Below are 17,380 nucleotides of genomic sequence, written 5' to 3' on the forward strand. Positions count from 1 at the left end.
CTGACCATCAGGTGAGAACTGGTTGAATATGTGAAGGTGAAGGGTAATTTGGGAGGAAGAAGTCATGATACGATAGTATTCCAGGTCCTGAAGTAGATGTCAACAGAAGTAGATGTTAGATTTCAAAACGGTGGATTTCATCTGACTCTAACAGACATGATGTCTTGGGTTGGATAGACTGAAGAATAAAGGCACCTAGAATGGCTGGGAGCTTCTGAAGGGCACTGTACTGGTAGCCTGACAAGAAACTGTCCTGACACAATAGAAGCACAAGAAGAATGACAAGAAACCAAATGTGGCTGCACAAGAAACTTCTAAAATGCTTCAGAAGCAAAAGGAAAGCATACAGGCAATAGAAAAATGAGCACGTCACTGAGGTTGCATACCGAGAAATAGCAAGAACCTGCAGGGACAAAATCAGAAACGCAAAGATAAAGAACAAGCTGCACCTGGCAAAGGAGGTTGAACACAACAAAAAGAGGTTCTAGAAGTATGATGGCCAGAAAAGAAGGACCAAGGAAGCTGTGGGTCCTCTGTTAACAAGCCAGGGGGAACTCCTTACAGAAGATGTAAAGAAGGTGAATCTACTCAACAGCTACTTTTCCAGTGTCTTCACAAAAAAATTTAGCTACAGCCAGACACCTACGAAGGATTATCTGGATTAGGAAGCTGAGGGAGGGGAAAACAAAAGAGGTTGTCAGAGAGCTTTTTCTGGATCTGAATGAATTCAAGTAAGCAGGGCTGAATAAACTTCATTCCAAGGTACTGAAGGAACTGACAGAGGAGATCTCGGTGCCCTTAGAAATGATCTTCATGAAGTTGTTCAAGATGGGCCAGGTACCAGAAGACTAGAAAAGGGCCAACAAAGTGACCCTCTTTAAAAAAGGGAAGGAGGAACTGGGGAACTACAGACCAGTTAGCCTTACCTCAATACCTGGCAAGTTGCTGGAGCATATCTTAAGAAAGGTCATTTGCAAGCATCTGGAGGAGGAAAGGCTGTGATCACAAGCAGCCAGCATGGATTTATGAAAAACAAATTGGGTAAAACAAACTTATTCTCCTTCTTTGACAAAGTAACTACTTGGGTGGATGAAGGGAATGCTGTGGATATAATGTATCTGGACCTCAGCACAGCTTTTGACACAACCTTCTCAAAAACAAGTTAGAAAAATGTAGGCTGGATAAAACTACTATAAGGTGGATAGATAACTGGCGTAATAGCTGCAAGCAAAGGATAATTATGAATAGGTCCATGTCAGAATGGCAGTAGATTTCAATTGGAGTCCCACAGGGGTCTGTCCTGAGCCCAGTGCTGTTCAGTGTGTTTACTAATTATTTGGATGCTGGCATAGAAAACTTCTGGAGCAAGTTTGCAGACGACACAGAACTGGTGTAAACACATTGGAAGAGGCAAGCGCAGTTCAGAAGGATCTTGACAGATTGGAAAATTGGGCTAAAGCTAACAGGATGAAGTTCAATGCAGACAAATGCAAGGTGCTACACTGGGAGAAATAATCAAAAACATAAATATAAAATGGGTGACACCTGGCTGGATGGCAGTTCCATGGAAAAGGACTTGGGAGTCTTGATAGATCATAGACTTAATATGAGTCTGCAGTATTATGCAGCTGCACAAAAGGCAAATGCAGTTTTGTACTGCATCAATACAAGCATTAGGTGCAAGACACAGGAAGTGATAAGTGCCTGTACTTGGCAGTGGTTAGGCCCCATCTGGAGTATTGTGTGCAGTTCAGGGCTCCACATTTTTAAAAATGACATGGAGAAGTTAGGGTCCAGAGGCAGGCAATAAAGATAATAAAGACTTGGAAGGCAAGTCAGATAAGGAGAGGCTGAAGGAGCTAGGCATGTTCAGCTTGCAGAGAAGGTGCTTAAGAGTGAACATGAACAAGTTACCCAGAGAGGTGATGGACTCTCCATCCTTGGAGGTTTTTAAGAGACAGCTAGACAAAGCCTTGACTGGGATGAGATAGTTGGGGATGGTCCTGCTTTGAACAAGGTGTTGGACTAGATGACCTCCTGAGATCCCTTCCAACCCTGATTTTATGATTCTGTGATAGCAGTCTACAAGTACTTGCCGTAAAGAGGAGGGAAAGCACCAGAGGCATTGAGTGTTGGCTACAGACAAGGATGGGCACTTTGACTGGCGTGGGCCAGTGCTCCTGCTGGGACTAAACCCAGACGTTCCTGGCTAGAGGGTCTTGCCTCTGTGCTCAGGGTCAGGCTGATCACCATATTTGGGGACAGGAGGGAATTTTACCCCAGTCAGATTTGTATGAACTGTGGGGGTTTTTGCCATCCTCTGTAGCAGGGGTGTGGCCCTCTACCCAGGATCTCCTGAGTATATATTGACAACATTTTATAGAAGCAGGACATTGGTTGCTGTGGTTCCCCTAATTTACCTGTGGCAAGTTAGGGTGTTAAGTCAGTGTTGTGTTATGGTTGAGGGTAGTTTTATGTAGAGGTTAGATTATGGTTGTATGGAATGGTTTGGATGGGGATGATCCTGCCTTAGGCAGGGGTTGGACTAGATGAGCTCTAGATGTCCCTTTCAGCCCTACTTCTCTATGGTTCTGTGCTTAAGAGCCTGGGGCTCTGTGAAAAGACTGGGGCCTAGGGATATTGTGTGAGTCTGGGCCCAGTGCCAGTAGAGAGGGGGCAAGCTGTACTATGGGAAGGCAGAGGGAGAGGGGCAAGGACATACCTGTTTTTACTCAGCGGTTCTGGCTAAGGAAAGCTGTGGAAAGTTGTGTGGTGGGCTGGAGAGTGATGGCTGTGCAGTGCTGCCTAGAGGGACTGCAACAGTAGTAGGAAAGCACAGGGGCCTGGGCATAACTCAGAGCTGTGGAGAAGAAGCTGGGGAGGGTTGGGGTGTAGTTAAGACAGCACAGGGCTGGGTCTCAGTAGATTTGGGAACAGTTTCTGGCTCTATCAGAGTCCCTTTGTACAGTGGGGCAGGTCATCTCTTCTCTCTGCTCCACTTCCGGTCATTTAAGTTCCCATCTGCCTGTAGGCTGTAAGTGCTCTGGGACAGGAATTTTAGAATGTGTAGAGCCCCTAGCATGATGTGCCCTGATCTCTGCTGAAGTTTCTGGGTGCTGCTGTACTGGGAACAGTAATCTGGAGGCAGCAGGGTAACCGTGCTGTTGGTTGTGCCCCAGAGCCAAGCCTATGAGTTCCAGTTCGGGCTGGAGTACGCCTGGACCTGTTGCATCTTCGCTGTCGTCATGACCTACAGCATCACCTGCCCCATCATCGTCCCCTTTGGTGAGTGCCCATATGAGTCTTGTGAGCTCCCTGCCCTGTCCACACTTGCCCCATCTTTAGGCTTGGACACTGCTAGAAACAGCCTCTCCCACAGCCAAGGGAAGGTTCCATATGTTCCCCTGGGAGGCAAGGGGATTGGTATGGAGGCAGCCTAGTCAGCCCCCTGGCTCGCTAGCCTTCTGCTGAGGACTGCCTGCCATGCAGTGACCAGCATATCTGGCTGGGCATGCAACAAGATGAACAGGGATCTGCTGCAGAATCCTCTGCTCCTAAACTTCACTGGTACCAGGACCCCAGACTCTGTGCCTAGACTTGTCTCCTCTCCTCACAGTGGTGCTTTTTGCTTTCCCTCTTCACCCTGTGGTTGTGCCTCTCCTGACCCTTTGCCCTTCCCTCAGGTTTGCTGTACATGCTGCTGAAACACATGGTCGATCGATACAACATTTACTACGTGTACATCCCCACCAAGCTGAACCAGCGCATCCACTCAGCAGCCATCAGCCAGGTGGTGGTGGCTCCCATCCTCTGCATGTTCTGGCTGCTCTTCTTCTCTGTCCTGCGCCTAGGTAGGGAGGGCTCAAGCAGGGACACCCCTCATCCAGCCCTTTGTCTGTGGAGCCAAGCTGCCAGCCACCACGCATCACCTTCATGTTGGGAACAGAAGGGAGTGGGAACGGGGTGAATAGGGAATGAGGCAGGAACAAGATGGGAGGGTAACCAGCCAGATGTGGGACAGAGGGACTAATGCTCAGGGGACCAGGGGGGTGTGGCTCAGTCAGATGCGGGGCAACTGTTTAGCTCATGCTCAAATGGAGAGGGAGTTCAATGCATGTGGGCCGGCCAGTTCTCAGAAGCTCCTGTGGGGGCTTGGAAGTAGAGCTGGTGGATTCTGAGGCAGCCTGTCCATCTCTCTATCAGGTCCTGTCCGTCCTGTCACCCTCTTCACTTTTGTGGTCCTTCTCTTCTGCATTATCTTCTCCTTCTTTGGCTTGTGTCTGAAAAAGCTGCAACCAAGAAAGCCCTCCAGCTACCAAGTGAGTTCACCAGACCAACCTGTCCAGTCTCTTAGTGCTGTTTGCTCAGTGTGTCTGCTACCAGCCTTACAGATTCAATGCAGTGCCTGAGGATTTAGCTCCATCCAGACAAGGTACAGGGCTGAACCCCTGGTGCTGCAGACAGCACCCCCACCCCTGTCCATTCAGCCTCATCAGCTCTCTGGCTGTACTTCAGGTGTTGTGGCCCAGCTCAGAGTTCTTCCCACTCCTTCCCCTGTCAGTGTTCACATCACAGGGAAGCACAGGGGTGCAGTACTGTCATACACATGCCATTGCTCTGAGCTTTTTTCTGTCCCTTGAGGGAATGAGCTCATTGCCTGTTTCAGGAATGTTGCCTCCTGACCAGCAGCCAGCTGAGTCCTATAGCTGGTTGTGAACTCATAAGCTGGGCCCTAAAAGCAAAGTGGCAGATGCACCATCCCAAAGCTGCTGGCAGCCAGGCCACTGCTATGGGCTCTCAGGTAGTAGAAGCAGCTGTGAGTCTGCCAGTGCTCTACTGTATCTAATAGACTTGGGCTCTGGCCAGCTCAGTGAAAACTAGATCTCAGCTAGGGAATGGGTCTTTGGGTGGTGTGAACATGGCAACCTTCCTCTCCTTCCCATTGGTCTCCCAAGGCTGCAACAGGGTATTCTAGCCCATTGTCTTTCATGGGGGTTTGTCCTTCATGGATTTGAGTTGTTGTTCCCTCCCTGATCATAGAATCATATGGAGGGTGAGCTAGAAGGGACTTCAAAAAACAGTTATTCCAGCCTCCTGCTCAAGGCAGAATCGTCCCTATCCAAACCATCCAAGTGCTTGTCTAACCTATTCCTAAAACTGCACAATCTACCCTGTCAAAGACACCAAAAGCACCCTAACCTGACACAGGTGAAGCAGGGGGATGAGAATTTTCAGTGTCTTGTCACTGCAAGGGTTGTCAAAATACACTAGAGTGATCCAAGGAAGAGGGCCATTACCCCCCACTAGAAACAAAGGCAAAAACCCCTACAGTCCATTCTGATCTGACTATGGAGTAAAATTCCTTCCTGACCCCAGATGTGGCAATTGGTCTGACCCTGAGTGGAGGGGACAGACCCTGTAACCAAGAACGTCTGTGTTTTATGATGATGTCACATTCTTCTTCCATCTGCCTACAGATGTCTGAACAGTCTGATGGGGCCTTCAATGACACGGAAAGAAGCAGCATCTCCTCAACCCCTAACTCCAATGTAAGTCTATCCACAGTCCTCACCTCCCAACTGCCTTGTGAGCCTCCGGCTCCTGCCCTGTGAGCCACTTATGCCTAGGGCCAAGGCAGCGTGCTTGGTTCCCTCAGCTAGTGGGGTTTCCAGAAACCTTTCTGAGCGGAAGTGATGATCTCCAAGTGTGGTTGCTCACCTCCTGGTACCACTAGCTCTTACGAAATTAGAACAATGGAGCCCCAGTCCCATCCCTCCATTTGTCCAGTCTGCATTCTGACTGGAAAGTGGGGGGCCTCTTTCTGATCCCAGACCCACAGTGCTTTGTCCCTCAGGTCACACCCACTCTTCTTCCTGTCCCAGATGTTTGTGGCCACAGTACTGCAAGAGCCAGAGCTGAGCCTCACACCAGCTGCCTCCCCAGCCCACCAGTCCTATGGTACAATGGGCAACCGCCTGGAGCCAGCAGAAAACAATGAGGAGAGTGGCCTGCAGAGCTTTGAGACAGAGCTGGAAACTGTGGAGGGTGAGTACAGGACCGGGCCAGTGTTGGAGAACCAGGTCCGCTACCAGTGATTGCCCTTCAAGGACGGCACCAGCCGCACAGGACCACCAACCCCGGAGAATTGAGAATGTGGGGAAAGCACCACTCCTGTGGGCCCCCAGCTTCCTAAGCTGCCATACTGAACCTGCTGCCACCTCTCAGGCACCAGCACCTGGCGAGGGTCCAGTACCCCTAACTGGACCAAATCCAACATAGCTGAAGAGCTGCGGCTGGCCTGGCCTGCAGGAGCGGTAGCAGTGGCGTAGGAGTGGTGGCCTCCAGCTCACTCGCACAAATCATACTGTGGTCTAGGGCTCTGTGATGGAGACAGAACTGGACTGAGGGAGACACCCCAGGAGGCCACACTGCTTCTGTCCTGTGCCCCAGCTCCTGACTGCTGGAGCTGACTGCTTGTGCATCTCATGCTCTGTAGCCCGCCTGCCATCTCCCAGCAGCCCCTTCCTTCTCCTGAAGAAGAGGTGAGCCTCCACAGACACTTCTTTGCTTTTCCCACTTCCAGCCTTTGGTTCAGCATCCTTTTGGGAAGTGAGGATGCAGCAGTGTGTGTGGCTCTCCCCTGACAGTGAGCCAAGGGGTATTCAGATTCCACATGACACCAGGCTGCAAACTATTGTTATCTCCATAGCTTGGGGGTGGAGGTAAGGGGGGAAGGGGCTGGGATTCTTCTCCTGCTGCAAAGGAAAAATACCCAGACAGCTCACATGAATGTGTCCAATGCAGAAGCAAAAGGCCTGAGGCATTTTGGCTACTACAGGAACCAAACAGACTCAAGTGCAGATGCCAAACCTTTAGCTTTGTGATGCGCCCTCTTGCTGCTGCTGCCACTGCCCATATCTGCTGCCTCAGAGTTGGGGCGGGACAGCTGCCCTGTTCCTAGTCCCCAGCACCAGCCCTGGCTTCCTACCTGTTCCCCTCATGTCCGCTTCCAGCTGGGTGTGAGTGCTGAGCACGGTCTGTGTCTGGTTCTTTTTGTCATGCTTTGGTGTCAGTAGTTCTGCGTGCTACCTGCTGCTATATAAGGCAGCCTGAGAATGAGATGCAGGGCAGGGGAGCCCTGAGGCAAGGCTGGGACAACAGGCAGGTGGAGGTGAGCTGTGGCTATCTGAAGTATTGACCTTTTGAACATCAACCAACATGTTTCAGTCTGTCAGCCCATTGTGCATGATGTCCTGGTGCAGGTGTGGCCAACAAGGCATTTATTCAAGAGACAACAGGAAATAAGGGGTTTCTGATGCTCTAATGCTTTCCTGATGGGTACATGCTTCAGGGAGGGTTAGATGCTGGAATGCCTTTGAGGTTCTAGGTCATCTAATAACCAGCCTTGCCCCTCTAGACTCACTCTGGAAATCCTCAGGGTCGCAAAGGAAATCTCATTCTGGCTGGCACTTGGGAGCTCTCATGTGTCTGAAAAGTGTAAGTAAGGAGGGGCCCAGGAGCAGAAGGTATCTGTTTCTTGGGACTTTCCTAAAGAGGGGACACTTTAAAGCTGTAACTGTCTATCTAATCTCAGGCTTTTGAGGACAGCTATGCTTGCTCTAACCACAGCAGTTCCCTGCAGAGGGCAGTGTTCCAACAGTGAAATGCAGCCCCAGTGTGGAAGCTGCAGCATACACAGCTGCTGGCAGTAAAGGAGTTAAAACTGACCTCCAGTAGCAAATTCAGGTTGGTCAGCCCCAGCAGGAGCCTCTGAGTAACCTGCTTAGGGAAAGAAGCATGGGAAGAGAAAGTGAGTTAGTGAACTGCTGACATAGATACTTCAGAGGTACCAAATTTTACAGTCTCTGTTTAGGAATTGCCCAGTGCTGGAAGGCAGCCATCTCAGGGGAAGACTGCTCTACCTGTGTAACAGCCCCATAGCATGACCAAAAATGCCAAGGCATCCATCTGCAGCTGCAACTGCATCTTGTGCTCACAGTCCAGGGTCAGGTCAGGTTCGGCTCACAACCATCTTGGCACAGCCTGACCGCTGCATGAGGCAGGCGTATCATGGAATTGTTGCCAGCAGGGGACTGGCAGTGACCTCCTGGGTCTGATCCTCTGGCTCTTATTGGCACCAGCCACAACATAACCATAGCATCTCTGCAACTTAGAAGCAGCTTAGATTTTAGCCCTGAGTACTTCCACTAGGCAGCTGTCGCCAACCCTCACTACTCTGATGGCCAGAAACCTACTCTTTTCCAGCTAAAATTCATTCCTGGCCAGTTCATGCCCGTTTGGTCAACATTGTCCTCCAGCTTAAATAGTTCTTGTTCCTCCCTGTTATTTATACTCTAAAGTAGTTATATACAGTAACAAGACATCCCTCGCCTTCATTTTGCAAAGCTAGACATACCAAAATTTTTGTCTCCTCTCATAAATCAGCTCTTCCATTTCACTACATCTTCCTTGAACAGGAGTGACCAGTCTTGTACACACAGAGGCAGCCTTGCCAGTGCCTTCTACACTGGCATTAGAACTTCCCCATCTCCACTGAAAATAGCTTTCCTGCTCCATTCCAGGAACCCACTGACCTTTTTCAGAGCTGCACATTCACAGCATGACTACAAGTTGCCATCAACTCTTACACCCAGGGCCTTCTCCTTTTGTGATTCCCAAACAATGGGGTCCCAGTTTATAGCAGAAGCATTTGTTTTTAGTTACCCAGTATATGTCCTTGCATTGTGTATGATTGAATTCCATGCCATTCTTCCAGTCCTCCTCTGGTAATCTGGTTCTGCCCACAGAATATCTGGCTGTAGTGATGATGCCTCCTAGCAAATCTCATTAGCTCACTTCTTTCTTTTTTTTTTTTTTTTTTTTTAATACCAAGGTCACTACGGGAAATAATTAATGGTTCAAGCTCCTTGAGGAGCTCCATTATCAATCTCCCACTATCCTATCACTCCTCTTAGATTAGTAAAGCAGTTAATCTTATATTTAATGTCCAGACAGATATGATGTACCACATTTCTGCTCTCAAGAAAAATCAAATCAAAGGCAGCTACCAGATAGATTGTGCCATTCTACCCTTGGTAAACCTCTGTTGTGTTTTGTCCCAAACATGCCTCAAAGGCACAAATCACTCAGGTCAGCTTTGGCTCATGTCCACTGTGAATTGGAAGCTGGGCGTTTCCTTCTAAGTGTTTCCTATAGGCTTACCTTTCTCCAGGCACTGAACTACAGTCAGAAGAGCCTTTGGAAGGCTGTTTCCTTCTCCAGTTACACCCAGCACAAGGCCCAACATGTCTGATGGTGTGTTACGCTGCATGCATGTTCCTGAACATTCCTGCCTTCACACTATGAACCCTCTCATGGCTGCATTCACGTGTAGTTCCCACCTGTCAGCATATTACCTGAACAGGGAGGTGTTCAGGCTGAATTTAGAACTGCCCTGGAATTGACTCAGGCTGCTAGGCCTACCTGAGCTACCCACCATTGTAGAGTTCAGCCCTTTGTTGCACCAGAAAAACTGGCAAATTAAAAGCAAATGGTAGGGGGGGACCACCAATGCTGTCCTGCTACCCTAAAAGCAGCAGCAGTCTGACCCCTGCTTTTCAGGATGGGGCCCACAACCCCTACCATAGCGGTGCCTGTTCCCAAAGCAAGGCAAGGCTGAGTCTGGAAAACATTGGTGTGCAAACACAAGAGCAACTGCAACTTCATTGGGCAGGCAGAGACTGGAGGACAGCATTGGCAACACAGGAGTGGGGTGAACTTTGGTCTCTCTTTGTCTAGAGTGAGACAGTAATGGTGACTGCTGCAATTTGGGAGTTAAACCCACAGAAAGGTGCTAGGCAGCCACTGCTCCCTGTACAAAGAATAGGGAGAGGTTGGTGCCTCCAAATGGGACCGTACGAGTCAGCACACTGAGCAAGGAGCAGCCTCAGATGGCTGATAGGAGAGGCTGCTGCTATCCCCCTGCTTAGAGGGTGGACTGTCAAGTCCTTTCTACATGCAGCTGGAAGAAAGACCCTCCCCTGCCATGCACAGTCCACTAGCTCATTGGACATCACCCCGAATTTGGGAGAACTGCACTAAAATCCTTTCCCTGTCCAAACAGATTCACTTGACACATCTCCAGCTCCTGGGGGGCACTCAGTCCCTCCTGCTGAAGCTTTTCCCTTTTGATTCCATTATGGCAGAGAGCGCAAGAGCTGCATTGAGCAGGCTGGAATGGGTCTGGCCACTGCTGACTCTATCACTGTTGTATATTCAGTGGAGTGAGAATGGGAACCCCAGCTCTCCACAGGCACACACATATGCTTGTCTCCTAGCCATCTGGCTGGATTCATACTTGCTCACAAATATTTATGTAGAGTGGAACAACTTCAGAAGTTGTTACTGACCATGCTGCCTGCCTCCTATCCCATCCCATAATGCCTTGCCACCCACCAGTTAGGGCCCTCTTGAGAGAGAACTGGCCTCCACAGGCAGAGGCAGAAATAACCCTCAGTCTCCCTGCTCCTGAGAGAGTGATGATAAAGTAGTGTCACTATTTCCTGCAGCTCTGCAGGACCTTGTCTGTTTGATGTGCTCTGGTACCATTGCCTGGGCCAGGCCCCTCACATGAGAGCACTAACACAGCTTTGATGCAAGACAGGTAAAGGGCTGCTCAGTGCTGTCAAGGCTAAGGTGCTTGTGGGCCTGCACAGGAGCAAAATGCCAGGAACCTGCAGAGCTTTAAAAGAGTAAGTGCCTGCAGGGTCAGGCAGCCAGGCACGGGTTCTGCGGATCACCGGCTTAGACCTGATGCCTTTCATGGCTCTAGCCTGGAGTCTGCACACTACACTGCAAGAACTCAGGTCTACAGAGCTGTGATCTAGCTCCCCCTCCCCCAGTGTTATTCAGCGTGCCCAGGTGCTGCAACTTTGTCACTTTAAAGTAGTCCCTGGTTCTGTGCTGATGCATAGTATGGGAAGATGGAAGATTAAGGGCTCCAGCGGCTCCAAGCCCAAGAGAAACAGCTCAGAGGAATGGGCCTTAGGGCTCTAAGATCCAAGATCGTGTTGAGATATGTAGCACATGCATCCCCAGCTCCATTGTGGGCCTTGCTTAACAGGTAACATTTGCCCTGCACCTACACACACTCATCATCCCTCACTCAGCTAGACCCTTATCTGGCCATCAACATACATATCCCAACTCCCCACCCCTCCTTCCCATTCAGTCAAGTGAGCCTATGTATCTCAGCCCCAGCCAGCTACTCACACCCTCACCTACCCCAAGCCATGTGGACTAACACTTAAGTCCCCCTGAAGTAGGTCTCCCAGTGCCCTCTCCACCTGCTCTCTGCATCCGAGCAGAGCTAGCACTGTGAGGTGGCGGCTATTCCTCCTGCTGGTTCCCTGTATTGGAGCCAGGTCAATACTATCAGCACCCAGCTGACCAGCCCCAAGGCCTCTCTGTTTCCCTGGCATGGAGGCAAAGTGCCTGTACATGGCCCGGCATCCTTGGGGAACTCTGGTCCCATGTCTGACTTTCCCTTGGCTGTCATGCTACAGGAATGTGCCAGAGTTCTGTACCTTGTTATTTATTGCTATGACCGTGCCTTGAATAAAATTACTTCACCCAACTACGGCCTGGAGTAAGTCACATCGTTTGCCATGCATGGCACCAGCCTGAGCAGCAGGGGGAGGGGAGGAGTGCACTATGGAGGGCACCAGCTCTAGGGAGAGGGGGAACCCCACATATTTTTTATTGCTTGTCCTAAAAGTGGAAATAGTCTGTTCCCAAATCCATGTTCTTGTACAGCACTGAATTCCTTCAGTTACGCTTATGACATGGCTCCCTCTGGGTTTCATTTTATTTCCCTTAAATGCCCCCCATACTGCCCCAGGACCATCTTCCCCAGAGCCACAGCAACACAGTTTGGGCTCCAAATAAACTCCTACTGCTGCTGCCTGGGTCCCCTCTGAGCCCCACACCAACCAGCCTGGCCCCGGGTGGCTGCAACATGCTCTGGAACCAGGGCCTCAGTCAGAACATTCGAGTCCTGCTTGTAATAAACAAACCTGTTTTTCAGTCTGCACCAGAGCCAGCACAAAGGCAATGGGGCACTGCCAAGTCCTGCCCGCATAAACCTCCAAATGTGCCGCCTCTTGCAGCAGCCTGTGCAGCTGTTCACAACATGACTGTTTGGCTTCCTTGGACCTCCTCAGACTCCATTCCTGTCCTGATCGAGGTTCAGGGGACCTGAGTTTAGCTATGAACCACCCCCCACCCACAGCACTGACCTGACGCTTTCCATGTCAGTCTTTGAATCTGCTGCACCTGTCAGAGCAATACCGACAAGTGACACAGTGGCACTTAACTTACCAGCCGTAGGCTCCTGGTTTAGCCCTCTCACCTCCCTGAACATAGCAGTTTGCAGCTCCCGGTGCTGGTGTCTGATGTCCTCTGCAGACTCAGCTCACAAAACACAAATGGTGTTTCTTCCCAGCCAGCCCAGCTGAAGACCTGCCAGGGATTTTTTAATGGCAGCTGCGAGGACAAGACAGCAGGGTCAGAGCACTGCTGCTACCGCAGTGTGGCGATGTACCAGCTGTGTTGATATGGATACGTACCAGGCCTGGCTTGAACTACCTTGTGCTATGGGCCAATCTAGGCTGCTCCAGCCACCGGGAAACACGCTCCCCACCACACCTGCCCTCCTAGCACTCCTAGGACTGCAGAGCCAAGCAGATGCTCAGTGTTGGCTCCCTACCCCCAGCACCTGACTGGGCCACCACCCCTGAAGGTTCACCCAGGACATGGGGTATAGGAGACCAGCAAGCACAAGGAACATAAAGCTGAGGTGGCTGCAACTAGCACTATTTGATTCCTGGCATTGCTGCAAGCCCCTGGTTCCATACCTGCACTGAGCAATGGCTGAGCTGGCCTGAGTACACTGGCCCCTGCCCTTTGCTGGATGCACTCAGGCCTGCTCTTTTACCAGCAGGCCCTGGCTGCCTTCAGCTCCTACTGCTTTACTGCTGTCAGCTGCCTCCTCTCTCCAGCTGCTCATCTGTCTGAGGGGGCGGCAGGGAAGCAAAAGAGGTGACAGCCAAGGGAGTAGGCACAACACCTTCACTGGCTGCAGGAGGATTCACTACAGGGATCCTGCACTACCCATCTGATGGGTGGGCAAGGTTCCTCAAGGGCTGCAATAGGTGACAGGGCTGCCAAATGTATGAGTGCCACAACAGGTCTGCAAGGCTTCCCCCACTGCCTCTAGAAAGACAAGAGCTCCATGCAAATGAACCACCCTGAGGCAGAAGCTGTCAAAATAGCTTGAGAAGCCTCCATACCCATACATGCTCCCAGCCAGCCAGGCGTTTGATGTGGGAAGACACTCTTCAAAAGGACAGCTTGGCAGGTACAGGCAGGGGGTTCTCAGTTCTTCCTTTTCCCCTCTACTTGCCTTCCCTGCAGAGAAACCTCCTCTGCCCCAAAGAGCTTGCTCTATACAGGGCCCAGCAGACTGGGGCAGAGAGCCTGACTGGGGCTTCCCATTGCAGGGTTATTAACAACAATACTTGACCAACTACACTCTCCCTGGGATCACTCACTGTGCTCAAGCAGCGGGAGGGGGCTACCTGCTGCATGGTGCTGCTACTGCCACCAGCCACCTGCCCTGGCACACTCGCTACTGTTACCATGGAAATGAGAGCGCCTGCATCTCCTCTGATCATTATTTTAGTAAGAAAGCAGCCAAATTACCCTGAGCCTCCAGCAAGGCAGAGGCAGAAGCAGTGTTGCCTAGAAAGCCACGGTCATAAACAGGATTGGTGGGAGGGGGAAAGTCAAGTAGGTCTGAAGCCAGCCCTTGAGGTGGCCAGTGCCTTGCTGCCTCTCGTCTCTGTGCAGGTGCAGGGAAGCTCTGGAGGAAAGTCAGCTGGTAGTGGGAGGAGATGATCAACGTGACCCCAGCCCTAGAGAAGGTAGGGCTGGGCATCAGGAACTTTTGGGCAGAGGTGGCAGTAGAGGTCATATGACCTGGGTTTGGTCTTTTAAGGGAAAAACGGAAGGACAGGCAATGAGAGGTCACCATGCTTCACTAACTGCAAAGCCAGGGAAGGGACTTGGAAGCTGATGATGGGCTCTGGCTGATCCAACCCACTCCAGGGTTTATTGGTAGAGAAACACCAGTCTCCAAGGTCTCTCACCCCCTTGAGAGTTTGACATTCAACAGCCATCCAGTCTTTCATCACTTCACGTTTGGCAGACCAGGGTTCATCTCCCTTCCATTCCAACAGAGTGGAAATGAGCATGGCTATTCCATTTATTGGTATTGTTGAATTGCTAGCATCACAGGTTGGTTAACAGGCTCCCTTTGCCGCTTGCACAGCTACCCAGGAGGAGCTGTAGGCTCCTACCTACCTCACAGCAGTGGTTTGATTTAAATCTTTGGTCACAAAATGTAGAACGTTGAAGGGGGGCAGTAGACAGGCCCCAGTGATCACTCCCCAGCCCCAGCCCCCACCAAAAGCATCAGCTTATAAATTTAGCATTAAGACTGGCTGAATTTGCAAGCTGGCTGTTGAAAGAGCTCTTACTTGTGCAACCTTTCCTGCAGCTGTGCGGTATTGGTAATTGCATCCCCTATGGTTTATGGCTCTCACTCCCCTCAAGGAAGGAAATGGGCTGCACAGCTAGGTTCATCACACACACTAACAAGATTGTTTAGAGAGCCATTATTCTGTGCTTTAGGGCACTCAGTCACTCAAAAAACCACTCAGCTGATTACTATAATTTGCATGTAAAAACTCTCACAGCTGGGGCTGAAAAAATTGCATAACACAGCCTGACACACAATGGAATGGGCAAAGCCTGCCTGCCAGGGGCAGCAGAACCAGGTAGAAAGCCTCTGTGGCTGAGGCATAGGTGGGCCGAATGGGGCTAGTTCTTTCATAACCATAAAGCATCTTCAAAGTGGCCCAGGAGAGTCAGAAATGCAACACTTCTGTGGTCTAGAACCCTCCTTGAGCTGGATTATAACCCTTCTGCTAAATGGGTGAGCAAGGGTTACAATTGAGGGCTTATAGCACCTGCATTTGCTTCAAGACCTCTATGCCTTAGTTTTTCACTTGAGTCACCTGGGAACAAAATACGCATGTCAGGCATGATGCGAGCCCAGGTGATGTGCAAAAAGAGGAGCGGGTGAATAAATGGTTATCTTTTTAGTTGCTACATGATGGTTAATGGACACTTTGAAAGGCTACATTAGAAATAAATGATCTGCTTGGTCTTTGCTCAGATTCAGGTCACTGTCTGGCTGAGCTCACTCCCTGCACCCCAGCTGCACAACAACACCCAACACCCTGTCCCCCAAGTTGGTTCCCAACCAACCAAAAAGAAACAGCACAGGCAGCCTCCATGGGGCAATCGCTTCTCTCTTTTCTGCAGCTATGGAGAACAACTGTCCTCCCACACAAGATAACCAACCCCCCTCCCCCCCCATGGGTACAATACAGACAGCCATATACTCAGGCAAGTGTGAGACATACCTGATGAGCTGCTCATTTGGGTATCTGGCTTCCATCAGACAGTGTTGGAATATGTTCTACTGTTTTCAGCCAACTCACTGGCCACTTACGAGTCCTTCTGCAAGCTCTTCGGGCAGCTCATCATGGCCTCCATGAGAGGGCTTGGAAACTGTGCTGACTCCACAGAACTTGGGGGTATTCTTCAAAGGAGCAGGGAGCTGATCTCTCCCTCAGTGCTTCGTGTTCACTCAGGTAACCCACTGACATTTCTGGAGCTCATAAGAGCCACTGGTGCTGAGGGCTGTGCTGGAAACAGTGGGATACAAGGCAAAATGGCTGCAGTGGTGTAGAGTGCAGCAGGGTGATAGGGTAGAACCACAAACGCTCCTTAACTTGGAGAAGGAACCCAAGCTTGGATATTGAACACAACCACTGCTCAGAGCAGCAACAGCTGGCAGCAATCCAGTTCTGTAGTGCAGACACAGTTTACAGCAGAGGTTGTCAACCCAGGGTACGCATACCCCCAGGGGTACTTAGAAAGGACGTAGAGGGTATGCGTGAGCAGGTAGGCAGGCAGAGACAGTGTGCGCCCTGGGGCACAGTGATGGCATCTCCCTTGGCACCTTCCCATGCTTTGCTTCTTACCCAGGGAAAGAGGGAGGGGCACACCAAGCATCGCCAGCCCCACGCGGCACACTGCAGCACCTCCCTGCCCCCCACTTCAGCTTGCTCTCCGTGCCTGCTCCCAGGAGCAGGGTCAGGGGGGCGAGGGCAGCGGTGCCCCTCTCTGGGCCGCACACGCATTGCCCAGCCAGCTGGACAGGGGAGCCATGCTCGCATGCAGTAGCCACTACTATCCCACAGCAGCTGCTGCCACGTCCCGTACTGCTTTCCTGCAGCCAGTTGCACATGCGGCTCCGCAGGCTGCTGATGTGCCTCACACCTCACGCACCACCTGTCAGCAGCCCACAGAGCTGCATATGCAACCAGCTGTGGGAAACTGGTGCAAGGCACAGCAGCAGTGGCGTGGGCAGCTGCTGCATGCGAGCCCAGCCCCCACTGGCCGGCCAGATGGTGCATGCACAGTCTGCAGAGGGTCACCACTGCCCTCACCCGCCTGGCCCTGCTCCCGGGAGTGGGCACAGAGACCCCACCTCCATTCTCGATCTGCACCCCCCAGCCCCTTCCCCCCCACACACACTTACCTGCTGTGTGTGTGTGTGTGTGTGTGTGTGTGTGTGTGTGTGTGTCCTGCCCACCCAGCCACAGCAGGCACGTGGCATCATGCGGCTCTTGGGGCAGTGGGGTGCAGAGTCCAGCATGCAGCAGCAGCTGCCCATGTCTCACACACAGATGGGGGTATGTGCCCCTGGGAACTCCACCAGGGTATGCACAGCGGTACGAGCTACCCCCCCCCCCCCCCCCCCCGCACCTCCCAGACGAACCGCTCTCATGGCTCCGTGCCACAGTCCACCCCAGCTGTGCAGCGCCTGCCACTGCCCCTGCCCCCGTCCTAGCCCCTCCCCCTCACCACAGGGGCCTCAATTTGCACCACCCCCCCTTAAAACCAAGAAAAAATATAAGGGGGCACATGAGCTGAAACTTTGAGGCAGAAGGAGTACACTTGTTAAAAAAAAAGGTTGAAAACCCTTGGTTTACAGTAACCAGAAAATTAGCACAATGACGGTATGGCAGGGAACAAAAGAAGCTGAACAATGGAGAGGGAAAGGCATTTTTAGTCTGACTGCTTAAAACTAATTCCATTACGGTCTATTAACTACAAGGGTTAACGAGACACCAGTAGAAAAGCCACCTTTGTTAAAGATTCAACAGCCCACCCATTCATTTAAGGT

At 51.2% G+C, this 17,380-nt stretch overlaps 1 protein-coding gene across 2 annotated transcripts in view; it reads left to right on the forward strand.

Moving 5' to 3' along the window:
- TMEM63C (transmembrane protein 63C) overlaps positions 1–11,635 on the forward strand; it is an 84,006-nt gene extending 72,371 nt beyond the window's left edge. For both annotated transcript variants that reach the window (XM_059723114.1, XM_059723116.1), the window contains 5 exons: positions 3,180–3,285; positions 3,684–3,851; positions 4,204–4,319; positions 5,478–5,549; positions 5,883–11,635. In XM_059723114.1, the coding sequence (XP_059579097.1) occupies positions 3,180–3,285; positions 3,684–3,851; positions 4,204–4,319; positions 5,478–5,549; positions 5,883–6,095 (675 nt within the window). In that variant the 3' untranslated portion in view covers positions 6,096–11,635. The remainder of the gene's footprint in view (positions 1–3,179; positions 3,286–3,683; positions 3,852–4,203; positions 4,320–5,477; positions 5,550–5,882) is intronic.
- Positions 11,636–17,380: the final 5,745 nt, after the last annotated feature.

The sequence above is a fragment of the Alligator mississippiensis genome, chromosome 2 (genome assembly GCF_030867095.1).
Source record: "Alligator mississippiensis isolate rAllMis1 chromosome 2, rAllMis1, whole genome shotgun sequence".
In the NCBI taxonomy this organism is placed as follows: domain Eukaryota; kingdom Metazoa; phylum Chordata; order Crocodylia; family Alligatoridae; genus Alligator; species Alligator mississippiensis.